Source organism: Mycteria americana, chromosome 13, assembly GCF_035582795.1.
Source record: "Mycteria americana isolate JAX WOST 10 ecotype Jacksonville Zoo and Gardens chromosome 13, USCA_MyAme_1.0, whole genome shotgun sequence".
Classification (NCBI taxonomy): Eukaryota; Metazoa; Chordata; class Aves; order Ciconiiformes; family Ciconiidae; genus Mycteria; species Mycteria americana.
The window spans coordinates 8,192,225-8,208,287 of NC_134377.1; the positions used below are offsets into that span (position 1 = coordinate 8,192,225).

Here is a 16,063-nt window from a genome sequence, read left to right on the forward strand (position 1 = left end):
AGCGGTGACGTCACGGCGCCGCACGCGAGGGGAGGGCGGTACCGGGACGGAGCAGAGCTGGCGGCGCGCCCTGATTGGCTGCCTAAGGGTGAGGTGGGGCGCTCGCGGGAGCTGCGTGCCGTCGGATTGGTGGCGGCCGGCGCAGGCGCGTCACGCAGCGTGCCGGGGTGCGCTCGGGTCAGGAGCGGGCTCGGGGACGCACGGCGCGGCGGGATTGGGCGCGCCGGTCCGTGGGGGCGGGGCCTACCCCGGAAGCGCGCGGTGCAGCATGGGCAGGCGGTGCCGGTCGCGCGTGCGCAGTGCGGGCCTGCGAGGGGAAGATGGTGCTGATCAAGGAATTGTGAGTCGGGGGGGTGGCGGCGGCGGCGGGCGCGGCTCCGGGGCCCGGCACGGCCTGACACAGCGGGTGCCTCCCGCGCCCCTCCCTGCCGTGCCCGGTCTCGCGGGCGCCGCCGGGTGGAGCAGGGCCCGCTCCGGCCCGCGCCCCGCTGGGCCTCCCTCGGCTCCGCTGCGCGGGGCGCCGGCAGCGCCCGGCCCGCCGCCTCGGCCGAGCCGCGGGGCGTCGGCCGCTCCCTTCTTGCGGGCGGGGCCTCAAGGGACCGCGGTGTCCGGCGGCCGAGCGGGGGCCGCGGTGCGCGCCCCGGGACGCCGACGCCGCCGCCTCCCCGCCGCGGGGCTCACGGAGCGGCTCGGTGGGGGGCCGGGAGCGGTGCCGGCCCGGGGCGCGGGTCTGCTTTGTGCTTCTCTGCCGTTTGCACCGCTTCCACGTCCCGTGCCTTCAGCCTTAAGTAGCTGCTTGACACGGAGCGAAAGTACCGTTGGCTTCACACGCACCTGAGCGGTGCTTGCAGTCGGGGTGATCCTGGGGGTAATCCCTGCCCCGGAGCGAGCGAGTTGTGTCCCCCCACGATGAGTTTGTCGAACTCATTCCCTTGGGGCTAACGTGTTACCAAGGTGGTGATGTCGATGTGTCCCTGTAAAGCTGACAGACGTTGCAGGGATGCTGATCTCGGGTGCTTTGGAATCAAGACCCTGTTCTGCTTAAAAAGGAACTCGAGCGGCAGCGGTGCCAGTGTCCTTCATTGCTCTGCAGTTATCTGTTCTGGTGGTGCTGGGAACTCCATGTGGTTGGGTAGATCTTTCCTGTAAGGTCTTCTGCCAGCAAACCAGCAGCTGGTTTGTTCTCCCTCTAGCACCCTTGGTTTTAAATTGCCTCGAAGTCTAGTAATATGTAGCTTCTGCCGTGGTAGTAAAGGTGATGTGTAGGTTCAAAACAATAGTAGCAAATGTGTCTGTCAGGTTCCAAACGGGCTTCCAAGGATACTTCAAAGATTTACATAAACTTCAGAGAGTTAGGTGCAAATGGACAGGACTGAGGTACCAGTGCTGTATCCAGGAGCGAGGCATGTGAACCCAAGTGTCCTGCTCTTCTTGCGTTTTAGCGAGAGCTCGCACCAGTCCTCGTAGGAGAAGCTGTCTGTCTTTCTTGCGTTTCCTACAAGATAATGGTGGGCTGTGTACTATTTATAAGTTCTCATCAGATTTCTTTGCTACTCAGCTCTTTTGAATTATTGCATTGTTTGTCTGTCATCATTCTTAAGTTGAAGAAAACTTGTTCCTTACAATTCTTTCCTTTAATTCGTCACCTTGCCTTGTACCTGTGCATTTGCTGTGTTTTCCTGATTATACTCCTATTTTATGTCCTGTTAAAGACTAAAGCTGAAGTTGCCCAAGAATCTCCTTTGCTGCCTTGCAAGCCACAAATGCATCCTCTCTAGGTATTGAGTCAGCATCTGCTAACACTTAGATAGGTGTCTTCTGTCCTCTATTGGTCTTGCTAGCCAGCTTTAAAAACAATTTGAGGACTTTTTTAATCAGGTAAAATGAGATATAATAGGGCTTCTTATAGGAATTTTATTTTGACTGCAATTTGGCCATTCTGTGTTTGGATGTAAGCTCTGCTTTCAGCCTGATGCTTGCCAACATTTGAGGCGGATTATGTTTTTCTCAGTTTCTCGCTGAAGGTTTCACAGTTTAAATAAAACTATTTCAGTGAGGCACATAGTAAACTAAAATAGGAAAATCTTTATCCAGGAAGGGATAAAGAAGAAGTTGCATGCAAATTGCAAGACTGAATTTGATCCGCAGGGGTGATCATCTTTGTCTTCTCAAGGTTGCTGCATTTTCTGCTGTGCAGGGGGGGTGCAGAGCACTCAAGCTGCTGAAGTCATTTTCGTAGTAGTACCTAAGCAAAAACATACCAAACTCACTGTTTCCAAAGCATGGACACAGCAGGGGGTAGGAAGAGTTGAACCAGCTAACTGTAACTTTCTTCCTCTCTAGAACAGTGGACAGGCTTAATTTATGCTCATGCTTTCAGGAGGATTGTGTGGCATTGAATCTTAACGGTCATAAGGTTTTCAGTAAAAGAGGTAATATCACTTAAAAGCCCTAGGAACAATGCTGCTGTTCTATGATGTTGTTTTGCAACGGTAATGATATGCGTCATCTTTGTCCATTTTATTATGTAAGGTGAAACTGAAAAAGACTGTGCAGTGTACCCTTGCTGTGAAAAATCAACTTCTGCATCTCCTAACAGTGCTGTTAACTGTACAGAGTAGTGTATTGTAACTAAACTGTTTGCCCAAAACGCACTTGCTTTTTCCACCTAAATGGGAGATGAGCTGTGGTTGCTTTTTAAATGATTCATAACTGCTGTAATTGCCAAAATTCATTTGTAGGCTCTGAGGGCCTGCACATTTGTTCTCCTTTTGAATTGTACAGGCAGGACTGCCTACTCTGTAACCCATGAAAAAAGTTCACGCCTCAAAGTTTAAACAAATTCAGCACAATACAAAGTTATGGCAGAGCTAGAAGTAGATCCTAGATTTCCTGGCTCTTCTCTGTAGCTTCTAATGTTCTTAACCCTTTTTCTTTTTCCTTTTGTAACATATCTGTCATAGAATTTTACTTGGGTTTTTTGTATTATATGCATGCAGCCTTACTGTCACAGAGCAAAAGAAAACTTTAATTAACTCATTTTGACACTTCCTTCTTGAATGTCTTTGTTATAGTTTATATCTGTTATCTACAGATGAAGCCTAATTATTCATTTTTTTTAATTTGCTCTTTTCCTCTTTCAGCCGAGTGGTTTTACCTTGCTCAGTGCAAGAGGTATGTCCTCATCCTACCTGCTTTTGTTTTGGGGTGATGGGTGGGAAGATGTTAGTGTCTTATTTAAATCTGACCAGCCTGGATTCAAATGTTTCCTGTGCTCTGCACCCACCAGCCTGCCACAGGTAAGTTACCACATGTGTAAGCCACCAGTCAAGCAGAGTTAACCTCTTGAAGATCAGTGAATTTCAAAGGAGGCAAATGCCTGCAGGCAAAGAACCTTTAGTTGTTTCTGAGCCACTCCACCGCTTACAAGCAAGAAAAGAAAGTTGTGCAGTTCTGCACTGCAGCAGAATTTTCCTGCTGATCAAGGCATTGAGTGACTCCAAGTCTTTTCCTGCAGGCGAAGGTAGGAATGCTCTTCCACAATCTGAAGCCAGCAGTTTAAATGGTACTGAGATACATTTAAATGAAAGCCACAATAGGATGTCTAAACATAGTTCTGAGGGAAAGTGTTATGCTTGCTTTCTTCTACAGTTTGCATTTTATGGGTCCTGTGAGGGCACTATCTAGTTGGTTAAAAGTATGAATTTGGGAGGCTCAGGGCTGGAAATGAGTCATTTCAAAATCTTGTAAACTAGAAATTATATTTCTTTTCTACATTTAAGAGCAACATATATACTTTGCTTTTAGGATGAGAAAATTGAAGGATAACATATTTGATATGCTATACCCAAGTGTTGCGTTAATGTGAAACAAGCTGAGTATAGACCTGGTGCTTGTGAACTACAGATAAATTTTGACAGCAGATTGCCATATTTTACTAAATATTTTTTATATAGTGTATTTTACTTTCCTGATAATTTTGTTTATCCTACCAAATTTTCACAGGAAACAGCTAAATTTTTTTATGCATTAAAACTTTTGGCTAACTTTAATACTGAAATTTTACTTCTCTTCACTTTTCAGTATCAAGTTGGGCAACTTTATTCTGTGGCAGAAGCTAGCAAAAATGAAACAGGAGGTGGTGAAGGAATTCAAGTCTTAAAAAATGAGCCTTATGAAAAGGATGGCGAGAAGGGACAATATACTCACAAAATCTATCATTTAAAGAGGTGAGAAAAACATTGACACGTATTATGGTCACTTGGTGTTGAGCGAGAAATGTTTAAAAGTGACGGCAGCCTTCTGTTGTTTACTATTCTGGGGTACTTGCTTGTGTTTTTCTACCACGCTTTAATTTGCTGAATTGCGCGTGAATGCTCTGGTGAGTGGGAAAACATGTGAAATACAGTGGCTTTTAAATGTGTGGGATAGAGTAATGGAGAACCATGCAAAATGTCCAATCTGTGAACAAGGAAATGCATCTCTAAGTAAAATTAATTTGAATTCTTAGTATATAGCTGAAATGATGGGTTGGTATCACAGATGCTTTGTAGGATAGCCCAAAGGACAGGAATGTTGATATAGAAGGATAAAGAAAAGGAGAGTGGTTATTGCATTATAAAGAAAGAATGTTTTTATATGATCTGGTATTTAAGAATGAGTTCTTATTGCCTGAATGCTCTTTAAAACCACTCTGAAAGGCATCACACAAGTTCTTGTGGTACGGTAGTGTAATGTTCTGTGAGAGAATGAGTCAGGTAAAGAATGTTTCCAGAAGTTACATGCATTGCAGAGTGGGTAAAACCTGGGTTATTTGGAAAACTGACCCAAATGGGGTCTGAACCTCTAGGGAGTAGCGGTCAATGTTACTCCAGAGGGCTGCAATACCATAAAGGCAGCCATGTTGTTAGAATTTGTAATATGTTGTCAAGCTGTGAGGATTAGTATTCCAAATGTTTATAATTGGGGAAAAAAAGATCTAAAAAGTTGAAGAACTGAATATGTGAATACGTTTGCAGTTGGCTGCAGTTTTCCTTTTCAGGCACGGTTGAAATAGTTGAATGGCCTTCCATCCAGGCTGCAGGCCAGCCAAGTTACAGGCTTGCTTACTGATGAACCTGCAGTTTTGCTAGGGAGTTTGGAGGTGAGATCTCTTGGGCAGTGCCCTCCCTCAACAGGTGTTTTTGCTGTTCTTGAAGAGAAAAGAAAGCACAGCTTTCATCATGATCGTAGTACTTCCAAAATTATTTCTAGCTCGCTCTCAATTATCTTATTACCTTCCCCATTTTTTTTCTTAATTATTTTGTGATCAGTAATGTTGTTGGAGTTCCTGCATATTTAACTGTGGATAACTTGTACATCATAACCTTTAAAGTGCTTAGGTAGAATGTGCCTTTCTTATTAGAGTGGAAGAAATCAATGAGGAATTTCAGCTGGTAAAAATTTAAACAATGTTGCCAATGTTTGTTTTTCACAGTAAAGTTCCTGGTTTTGTAAGGATGATTGCTCCAGAAGGCTCCCTAGTGTTCCACGAGAAGGCTTGGAATGCATATCCCTACTGTAGAACAAGTAGGTCTCCCATTGTGTGTTTTGCTGTCAGTGTTCAGTCGAGTGATGGTCTTAAACGGTTTAGGAGAAAAGAGGGTGCCATCAAGTGGAAAATAATTTCAAATTTTAATGTTGCGTTTGTGAGATCTCCTCTTCTGAAAAGGAGAGCTGCTTCTCAAGAGCAACCTCAATGGACCAGTTTACTGTTTCCTACAGAGTCTCAGAATCCAGTGTCCCTAGGGTAAGACTGAAGAGGTGATTCTGTTAAGGTCTAGAACAGAGCCCGTTTGAAAATAATTTAGTTCTTCGTAGTCTGTTAGAATAAGGTGACTGCTTTATTTTAATACTTCTAATTGCATAAGTTCTAAGAGTAGGTTCTATTTCTTTTGTGTCTCTGTTGAATAGTTTGAAGTATCTTATAACAAACTTCTAAGGTTAAGGCTAGCCAGTCAAAGTCTGCTGAACTCTGCTGACTTGATGCACACAAATGCTGTTTGACTAACTTTGAATGTTTCTGATACTGTGATGCAATCATTATGTGTTAGACTTTTCAGAAAAAATTATATCTAATAACACTTTGTGTTTCCTTTTCATTCTCATTGCCTGTGTTTCCAATGACCAGTTGTGACAGTGAGTATTTGAATTCCTATCAGTCCTATGTTGGGTTCTTTGAAATACGTTTTATCTGTTATTACTGCTACAATTTACTCTGACTCTAGCAAGCTGGCTCCAGCCTTGCCAGGGTTCGCCTTGCCAGGGTTCCTGGCATAGAGCTCCTTGTTACTTTATTTGTCTGCATTTGGCTATAATTAGAAAGAACTGTAATTTGTCAGAGAAATGCTTTCATTTTTTACATCTTCTTTTATGCCTTTACTTACCATTACAGCTGCATAATGTCTGTCCTGGTAAGACATAATGCTAAAAAAGGAAAAAAAAAAAGCCAAATCAGATGTTTCTATACTCTTGAATGCAGGAAGAGCACTGAGATAAAATCGGTCCCTAACTGTCTGAAATCCCATTTCTGTAAAGCGAAATTCTGCCTCAGTTAAAACGGATTAACTGAGAATCTAAATGATCATCGTAGCTGGGGGTTTGGGGGTTTTTGGTTTTTATTTAAGATGTGTGGGAAGGAGGTCATTAAGACTTTATTTCCCTGTGTATATATTTTGGTGACTTGTTTAAGGAAGCTTATAAGTTTAATGTTAAATTGCTTTATCTGCTCACTTGCAAACTTGATTTAGATTGTCACTAGGTGGATGCAACATAAGGAGTAACAAATGAGTTTGTGAACTGTTTAGCTTGACTCATTGTGATACATGTGCACACTGGTATATGCTTTCTTACTTCCGAAATTAGAAGTGTTCTGTGCTAGTCTTCAGACATACAATTTAGTGGTAGCTGGACCTTTATGGTCATAATTGTGCTCTACAGGAACATCTACTGTTTGTTGGCTATTACCCCTGCCTCAGAATAGTCTCACTTATTAAAAATTTCATGCAAAGGTATTTTAGTTGCTTTGTCTTAACTGCAGTATTAGTAATTTGAAAATTACTTGAACATAGAGGTAAAGAATTTCAGGGTTGAGGAAGAAGGATGGCAGATGACAGTATTATTTCTATTTGTATGCACAAAGTTAGAGTTGGATTTCTCAAACATAACTGATTTTAATTTAGTACTTACTGCTGTACCTGTTGCTTAAGATTTAGATACTAGTTATCTCATTGTACCTATTTCTGTGTGTAGGTAAGGGGGCTGTTTCTTTTATAATTTAAATAGAATGTGTTGCTAGTCAAGGCTTAGTAGTGACTTACATGTAAATACCGTTTATCTAAAATTTAAGCAGAGAGGTGTAATCAGACTCAAGCTTTTTGATTTTAATTCTTACAGAATGAATACATGAAAGATGACTTCTTCATAAAAATTGAGACCTGGCACAAACCAGATTTGGGGACATCAGAGAATGTGAGTTGGGATTTGGATACCAAGCATTAGCAATATTTTCAACACACAGTCATCCAGATAAAGTATTCTATACCTGGTAATGGTGGATAATTACTGTATAAAGTCAAAGCCCTACCAGTGATTAATGTAAAACAAGAAAAGCATTATTCAAATCCTCCTAAGGTGGTCAAGCTGTCTCACCTAACAAGATGCAAGAACAAGAAAGGTTGTGGTTTTTTTTTTTTTTACGTTGAGGTCAATGCAGATGCTTGATTCTCGCCCAAATATTTAAATAGGTTTTCAGTAAGTTCTTTATAATTTCATGTTCTTTTACCTTAGACACCCTGGTGCTACTTAGGCTGACAAGTTTGTTTGAAAACAGGTTTCACAAGGCTATTGGGGTTTACCTGTGTACGCTTCTGTAGGGTTACATATTGAAGCTGCTTTTCTAAATTTTCCAGGCTGGTGATACTCTTGTTTTCCTCCCTAGACAGTTGATGGAGTTCACAGGTCTCTTCAGGAGATTTTTTTTATCTATAGTGACACCATCGACAAAGGCATAGTTGTCAGTATGTTTTCAGTGCTTGGATGAACTGTAGCACTGGATGTGTTACAGAGGAGGAGAGTATTTCTTGGACAGCTCTGCTTGCTATAATTGTAAGTTTAGGTATGCCTAACAGACTACAGGTGTGAAGCTGATTTACATCTTCAGACCTTTATATACCTTCATACCACACACGCTTCATCTGGTCCATATTAAAGGCAGCCCTGTGATTTAGGAAACCTACTAGATTTAGTCAGGTTATTGAAACCTGCCGTATTTGCACTTTGGAATTTGTGCTGCTTCTTTCTAGATCAAAAAGCTCATGCAGATTACTGAATGGGTAATGTTTCTAATTAGAGCTTGATTTCATTAGCGCTAACGAATGTGACAGAAGAATACAGCTTAATCATAAATCCAGGTTTCCTGGATGCACAAGAAGTGAAGGCTTTGTGCTGGTTTGAAATTGGTTAGTGAGTGAACTAAACTGTAACTGGGGAGATTATTCCCTTTTAGAAAGGCAGAGGAAGAAAGGATAGGTTTTGAGAACACTGCCTTTAAGAAATCCAGAAAAAATCCATGGCACGCATTATGTACTGCATAAGGTGCACCACTGTAAGGTGACAGCATGGAAATAATTCCTTTTTCTCTTTTTGCAGGTGCACAATTTAGATCCAAACACATGGAAGAGTGTTGAAGTTGTCCATATTGACATTGCAGATAGAACTCAAGTAGAACCAGGAGTAAGTAAATGCTCTGGTATTGGGATATCGATGTAGCATGCAGCTAATTCCATTGATGCTTTGTGTTGCTTGTGAATAAGCTAAAGTGGTATGGATTTTACCCAACAGATAAATGAAAATTGTCTTGAATAGAATCATTCATTCCAAAGTTCCACACTTAGTAAATGCATATACAACTTCAGTCTACTGAATTTCACTTCTAGTTGCACAACTAAGACATGAAGGACAACAGACTTTTGGCACAGGTGTAGTTTTTACTTTTAATTGTAGATAAAGTAATTGATTTGGTCAAGCAAGCATTTGTGTGCTCATCTTGGTGTGTGAGACCAAGCGCAAGAATCTATCCCAGCTGTCCTGTATAACAGAGCACAGTGTCTTCACCAAGCTACTCCTGTACTCTGCTGCTACTTCTGAGTTACAAATTCTTTAAATTAAATTCCGTCCCTCCACACATCCTTCACTCTGGGGTTGTGGCAGTCTCAAGAGGATCAGTTAGGTTTTGTCATTGAAATCTATACCTTTTTTTTTTTTTTTTAAATTTTAAACTTTGTTCATCAGAGTAGTTCTCAAGACAAACTGCTCATCTTTTCTGAAAGCTGTGGGATTACTTTTTCAGTTTCGTCTTTAGTGATTGCTTTGGCAAATGTTAAGTGTCCTGGATACACCCAGAAGTCTGTCCATAGGAGTCTGTGGTCTTTTCCCTGAGAACTTGAAGCTTAATATCTTGATATAAGAAGCAAAAATTTAGAAGGACAGGCTTTGTTAGTAAGAGCATATGGTTACTCAGTGAATTTGTATGCAGAACATAGGTATAAATTTGGAAGGAGTGTATTTACCAGGATTGTGTGGATTCTGTGTTAGCTTGCTTACACACGTGATGGAAGTAGGCAGCTAGATGAAGAAGCGAGTGTGGCAAAGTTTAGTGCTGGGCATGCACACTTTCAACTCTTCAATAGCACTTTGCAAAGAAAAGACAGTGGTACCCTGAATGTGATTGTATCGAATTCTACTGAAATAAATACATGAAAGGATTTCTAGTTAAGCTTTATGTGCCGTGTTGAGATTTTGCTGACAGGACAACACTTAATATTTGTAACAGTTCCTGTTCTTTTCCCATCTATTGTCAGTTTTTTGTTAACCAGCTCATAGACGTGCGTTTGGGTTGGAAGGACCTTCAAAGATCATCTAGGCCACCCTGCTGCCGTGGGCAGGGATACCTTCCACTAGATCAGGTTGCTCAAAACCCCATCCAGCCTGACCTTGAACACTTCCAGGGAGGGGGCATCCACAGCTTCTCTGGGCAACCTGTTCTAGTGTCTCACCACCCTCATCGTAAAAAATTTCTTCCTTATATCCGTTCTAGATCTACCCTCTCTCAGTTTAAAACTATTGACTCTTATCTTGTCACTACAGGCCTTGGTAGAAAGTCTTTCTCCATCTTCCTTACAAGCCCCCTTTATATATTGGAAGGCTGCAATGAGGTCTCCCCAGAGTATTCATGTCTCCAGGCTGAGTAACCCCAACTCTCTCAGCCTTTCTGCACAACAGAGGTGTTCCAGCCCTCAGATCATCTTCGTGGCCCTCTTCTGGACCCTCTCTAACAGGTCCACGTCTGTCTTGTGCTGAGGACCCTGGAGCTGGAGGCAATATTCCAGGCGGGATCTCGTGAGAGCAGAGTAGAGGAGGAGAATCACCTCCCTTGATCTGCTGGCCACGCTTCTTTTGATGCAGCCCAGGATGCGATTGGCTTTCTGGGCTGCAAGTGCACATTGCCAGCTCATGTCCAATTTTTCATAGTGTATATGATTGATCTCAATAAGAAGGTAGGATATGTTGATTTTAGATGCTGGTTTATGCAACTTGAGGGCAGCTTCACTGTACTTATTTATGTGCCTGTCTTACTTCCTTGTTATTACTGCTGTTTCTTTCTACACATCTTTATCTACTGGGGTTGTTGTCTGGTTTGTTCAGTTGTAGAAACTGGACTGTTCTACGTGTAATTTTTTTTTTTGATAGTAGGAAAATGGTATGCACTAATATTGACACTTACCAATTTGTATTTACACAATAAATTTGATTGTCTCTGTTTCGCACAAGGAGATGTTCTTTATACCATTTAGTTGTTATTTTCTGAAAATAAATACTTGGATATCCTGCACTGTGGGGAGAGGACTCCTTTGCAGGAAAGTAGAGGAAGGAGGGGAAAGGCTGTGGTGTGTGAAGGAGAAAGGTTTCTGCTTCATAAATTTCCATTTGTGTTACCAACATAAGTGTATAACCTGCACTGTTGCGTAACTGATGTCTAACAGATGATCTGTGGATTTACATGTGTGAAAATATGTTGTTTGGAGAACCTCCCTGTAAACCAAATTAAATGTCTTGCCTATTTTAATGCAGCAAGGAATCCTTTTGCTGCCCCTTGTTCTTTCAGACATTCTATATGACCTCAGAGCTAAACTGGCAGGTAAATGTATGTTGTGCATTCCCTATTCCATGCCTGGAATTGTGGCAGACAACTACAATGCTGTCATCTGTCAGAGTGCTTGCTTGATCACACTATGTGTAAACAAAGGGTTGTGTTTATTACTGTGTGTTGAACTTGGGTATTTATTCTGTTTGAAGTACTCTTAGTGAACAGCACTGCTTATGCTGTATGCCCTCTTGCACTATTAGATTATATGGCCTGCCTTTGATATTGCCAGTTTCCTTTGTGCTGAAGACTGACAGATGGTGGTATGCTAAAAGAAGTTATATTTTTGGCACAGGACAAAGATCCATCTAACCCACTATCCTGTTAGTGGCCAGTAGCAGATACTTGTGGAAGGATAAGAAACTTGGGGAAGTATAGAATACTGGAAGCTGGGAGATGTATATCTCTGAAAGATCAGTCTGTATTTAAAGGACTTCCAGAGCCAGTGGTTATATCTGGCCTATTGTGTTTATTAGCCACTTATATGCCCATGAGCACATCTAATCCATTTTTGAACCCATTTATACTTCTGACCTTTATGGCATCATGAATTCTGTGGAGTGTTAGATGGTATGGAGAAAAAATACTTCCTTTTTGCCTGACTGATAATTCAATTAATTGGGGTGGGAGCAATGTTTCCTATTTATATTTTCTGCACAGTTTATCTTACAGGTTTTGTTCATATTTTCTTTTTCTTCCCCCACCTCCTCTTTAGCATATCTTTCCAAGCTGAGGGTCCTTATCTTTATGTCCATCTTCATGTGGAAGCCATTTCATATGTGGATGTCCTTGAACTATTTTCAGTACATTATCCTCTTTTTTTCTTTTTCTTTTTTCTTTTGTGTATTTGACCTACAGAATATCAAAACTATGAGTGCAGAGTGGTTTAATCCAGAGTCTTAAGTCTCTTCTGATGTTTCTACATTCTCTTTCTTTTTTTAGTAACTTCTAACACCAGTTATTTTTTTTTAGCAAATATTTTGAGCAAATATTTTCAAATTCAAACTCACAGTATAGCCCATCATTGTGTAGGAATACCTGGGACTAATTTTCACCATGTGATTCAAATTTTCATTTCCATTTCATCTCCCAGAAATTCAGTTTTGCAGAGTCCTGACTTTATTAAACAAAGGCTGACTTTGTTCTCAAACTTTTGTGCAAACTTTGATAACTCTGAGTTATCTGTAGGCTGACACCCTTTCCACTCCACTTGTTTGCCCCCTTTCCTAGACAGTTAAGGATTAGTTAGCAGAAATTGTCTGGGACCCACACTTGTAGTCTCTTCTGTTATGAAAATTTGCCGTTTCTGGCCTTTGTTTTCTCTCTCTTTACTGCTTACGACTCCATGAGAAAGATTTTCCATTTATGCTAATACCTTTATGAAGTTTAGGTAATGGAACTTGAGGAATATATTTTTTTTTTTTGGAAGTTCAGCTATGTCATAGGAACAAAACTGCCTGATCCACATGCTTGCTTTATGCCTTCAGAGAAGGCTGCTGGTTTTGGAAAGTAAATGTCCCCCTGTGAAAGCATTAGCTGTGTTCCATGTATTCTATTTGTGCAGAGGTTCTTTTCCTACAGTTTCTTCGTCTCTGCTCAGTGATACTAGAGCAGTCACTAGTTCATTCTGTCAGGTAGTTTCTGAAATCATGTGCGCTGTATGGCTTTTTTTTTTTTTAATGTTACAGTGCTTGTTGCTTTGGAATTATCATTCTAAGTGGCTGGGTGGGTTTTTTGGTGTGCTAATTTTTTGGGGGAAAAGGAATAGTCAGTGTTGCTGAAGGAAAGTTTTATTTGTACATTTATTTTCTCAGTCATAGTTTTGCCTGGAAAAGCAACCCAAACGTACTATCTTGGATAACAGTATGACTGAAAGAATGGAACTACATTTATAAGATCCAGCAATTTTGATAAAAGTTTTCATATGTTCAAGATTTATCCTTGTGTTCAGTGAATGAACTTTGTCCAACCTATTGTAGTGTGGCAGTTACTTTAGTTTCAGAACTACAATCAGCATAAATGTAAAAATAGTAAATTTCTTTAAGATACTAATGGCATGCATATGCTAACACATGCTCATTTAAGTATGTATAGAAATAATTTGGCTGACATCTGTGGCTTTCTTTAGATATAAATTTAACCCTGCCCTCTCTTAATCATCTCCAGCATACAATCTATGTAGCTTTATATGATTTGTATATAAAAATCGCTTCCCAGGAGAGTAAAACTTTTTAAAGAGTAAGCAGAAGTGAACACTCAACATCAGAAGAGGCTACATTTTTGGAAACAATTTGTAAGAAAGTAGAGTGGAGTGCAAACAAAGAAATTGAAATCAGGTTTATAGCTATTTTTGTACAAAGAAGAAATTAAAAGTCGTGTTCTAGGTCGTAGTGGATCTTCATTATATTACTTGACACAAAGCTCTAAAAATACAATTTTATACAGATCAGTCAAATTACTGTCTCATGCATTAAGTACTAGAGATACAGGATTTCTCTGTGCTGTGCAGTAAGTACTATCCCTTGTTCTACAGTTTGAAGAAATATAATGGATTATAGGAAATGCTCTTCTTTTGCAGTCTGTAAAAGAGTGTTAAAAGATTATTGAGTGAAAGAGCTGTTTTTCTGATAGGTGGCTCTCTCCCATTTCAGACTTAATTTATCATGTGATAGGCATCTAAAAAGTCCATGTTATTAGTCCAGAAGCTTAGTATCATCATGTGTTTTATTGGTAACAGTCTTGGAACATCTTATCTAAGTCATAAAGTTGAGTCTGTGTATTAGCAAAAGGATCACAATATACCTCTTAGTTTCTTTTAAAAAATCAAGAACATTTCGTTTTGAAGAAGCATGAGAAAGCCATATTGACTTAAACCAGGTTTTTGTTGGACTTCAGTTCTGCGGGGCTGTTTCATTTTGGTGTCCAGGTGAGGCAGGTATGTGGATGTATGGACCACTACTGGTGCTCACCTGGTGGATGATAACTAGGTGACTTGGATCATGTGGTCATATCTTTATTCAGCAGTTGTTTCTGAAGTCTTGTGAAGCCCCGCTGTCAAACTGCCTTAGGTGTTTACAGTCTGGCCTACAAAAATTACTGTGTATTGAAGAATGCTACAACAGCTATGGGTATGGAGTGGTCAGTCTTTTTATTATAGCTGCTGCTGAGGAAAGCCCAGTGACTGACAATACTTGAGAGATCCAGGGGATTGTGGATCCTGTAATGTCCTTGACTTGTTTAAAAATACATTAGTGATCAGGATTCAGGCATCAAAAATTACAGTGTCTGGTGCTCAGAGCACCCCCTGAAAGTGACCCTATGGATGTGTCCCTGGTCACCAGGGCTCTTTGAGGTGCCAGTATCCAGAGATGTGTGGAAAACAGACTGACTGCTACAGATGTGACTTTTTGCCCCAAAGTGTGTTTTCTGCTTTGCCTTGGAGTGTTTGTATTCTCAAAAAAGGCTTGTCTGAATTATTGAGTTTGAATAGATGAACTGTTCAACCTCCATCAGTACTTCTTTGGAATAAAGATGTGAAGGATTGTTTGCCCAGGTGATTGTTAGGTGGCCCTGGTACTTTCTCGCTATCTTCAGTCTGCTTACAGAAACAGCCTTTCTTCATACTGGGATGTTATTTACTGGTTAAGAAAATAGAATAACTGGTACGTGCTTTGAATTTTGCTTAATTCCTCCAGTAGTACCCTTGGCTTGCTCTTTTAAGTATGCATCTTAAACTGCATATCCCATGGAACAACCTACGTATGTATAAATAGGATTTATTTCTAGCTTACTAGTGCTTTCCTCCCCTCTTTCTGTTTTCTGTCCCCTAACTAAGGCTTTTTTCATGCCTGGGTCCTTATAATTCTTTATTTCTTCCAGACTGTCTTACAAGACCTTTAACTTCTGGTACACAGCACAACACTGCAGTGTGCATCTGTGCTAATTTAACAAGGCTGACTTTATTTTTCGTTTGAACCTTGGCATTCTTTCAAAGGTGATTTCAGGGAATAGTTCACCTGATAGCTGTCCTGTAGCTACAGGACTCTTCAGGAGATGGGAATGACTGTAAGACACTTGTTATTAAAAGCCGTTTAGCTAAACCTACCCAAAATATGCGAATGCTTTTCTTGCATATCAGGTAAGTGTACAGTACTGCTGGTGATTGTTTCAGTTATGAGACTTGGGAATCATGCAGTGAGTTGGGAATATGACATACTTCGATTAATCTGATTTTGATCTTTTGTTGTGGTGTGAATGAGTAGTCACAGAGCTATGGATCATCTTGGAGAAAAGTGCTAGTATGTATTTCCTTCCACAGTCAACTTTATGTGCATTTTCTGCTAAATAACACTGACAGTATGTATGGTCTCCTGTTTAAAAAACTAATGCAATATTGAGTTGAAAAGCCAGAAATTGCATCCACCTGCCTAGTTAGTCTTATGCCACTCGGCGTTCAGGAAGCTTTTTTCATGAATTTGCAGATAAGACATCAGATTTGTATCATTTTTATGTTAAGTTGTGAAAGTTTTCTTAAAATCATTCTGTCCTGTATATATGCTTTCAAGTTTTATACTACTTGGTAGAGTGAACTATGAGCTATCAGCAGTACTGTTATTACTTTTAGCAGGTCTTATAAATGAGAATGAGAATTATAAAGAAGCACCCGGATTCTGGGTTTGTTGCGATTATTACTTTATTGTATGTGGTTCACAGTCTCTCTAAATAACTCTTTATAATAGTTTGTTGCATTCATGCATATTATATTGAGATTTTGAGCAGAAACTGCCTATGAAATGATATTTGTGTATTTCTTTGAAATGG

General features: G+C 40.6%; 1 protein-coding gene across 1 annotated transcript in view; it reads left to right on the forward strand.

The window, feature by feature from the left end:
* The first annotated feature begins 200 nt into the window (after positions 1–200).
* Positions 201–16,063, forward strand: part of PITPNB (phosphatidylinositol transfer protein beta) — a 36,392-nt gene continuing 20,529 nt past the window's right edge. Inside the window, exons 1-7 of the mRNA XM_075516467.1 lie at positions 201–340; positions 3,144–3,174; positions 4,084–4,229; positions 5,477–5,568; positions 6,170–6,177; positions 7,435–7,509; positions 8,689–8,772. Of these exons, the coding sequence (XP_075372582.1) occupies positions 321–340; positions 3,144–3,174; positions 4,084–4,229; positions 5,477–5,568; positions 6,170–6,177; positions 7,435–7,509; positions 8,689–8,772 (456 nt within the window). The 5' untranslated portion in view covers positions 201–320. The remainder of the gene's footprint in view (positions 341–3,143; positions 3,175–4,083; positions 4,230–5,476; positions 5,569–6,169; positions 6,178–7,434; positions 7,510–8,688; positions 8,773–16,063) is intronic.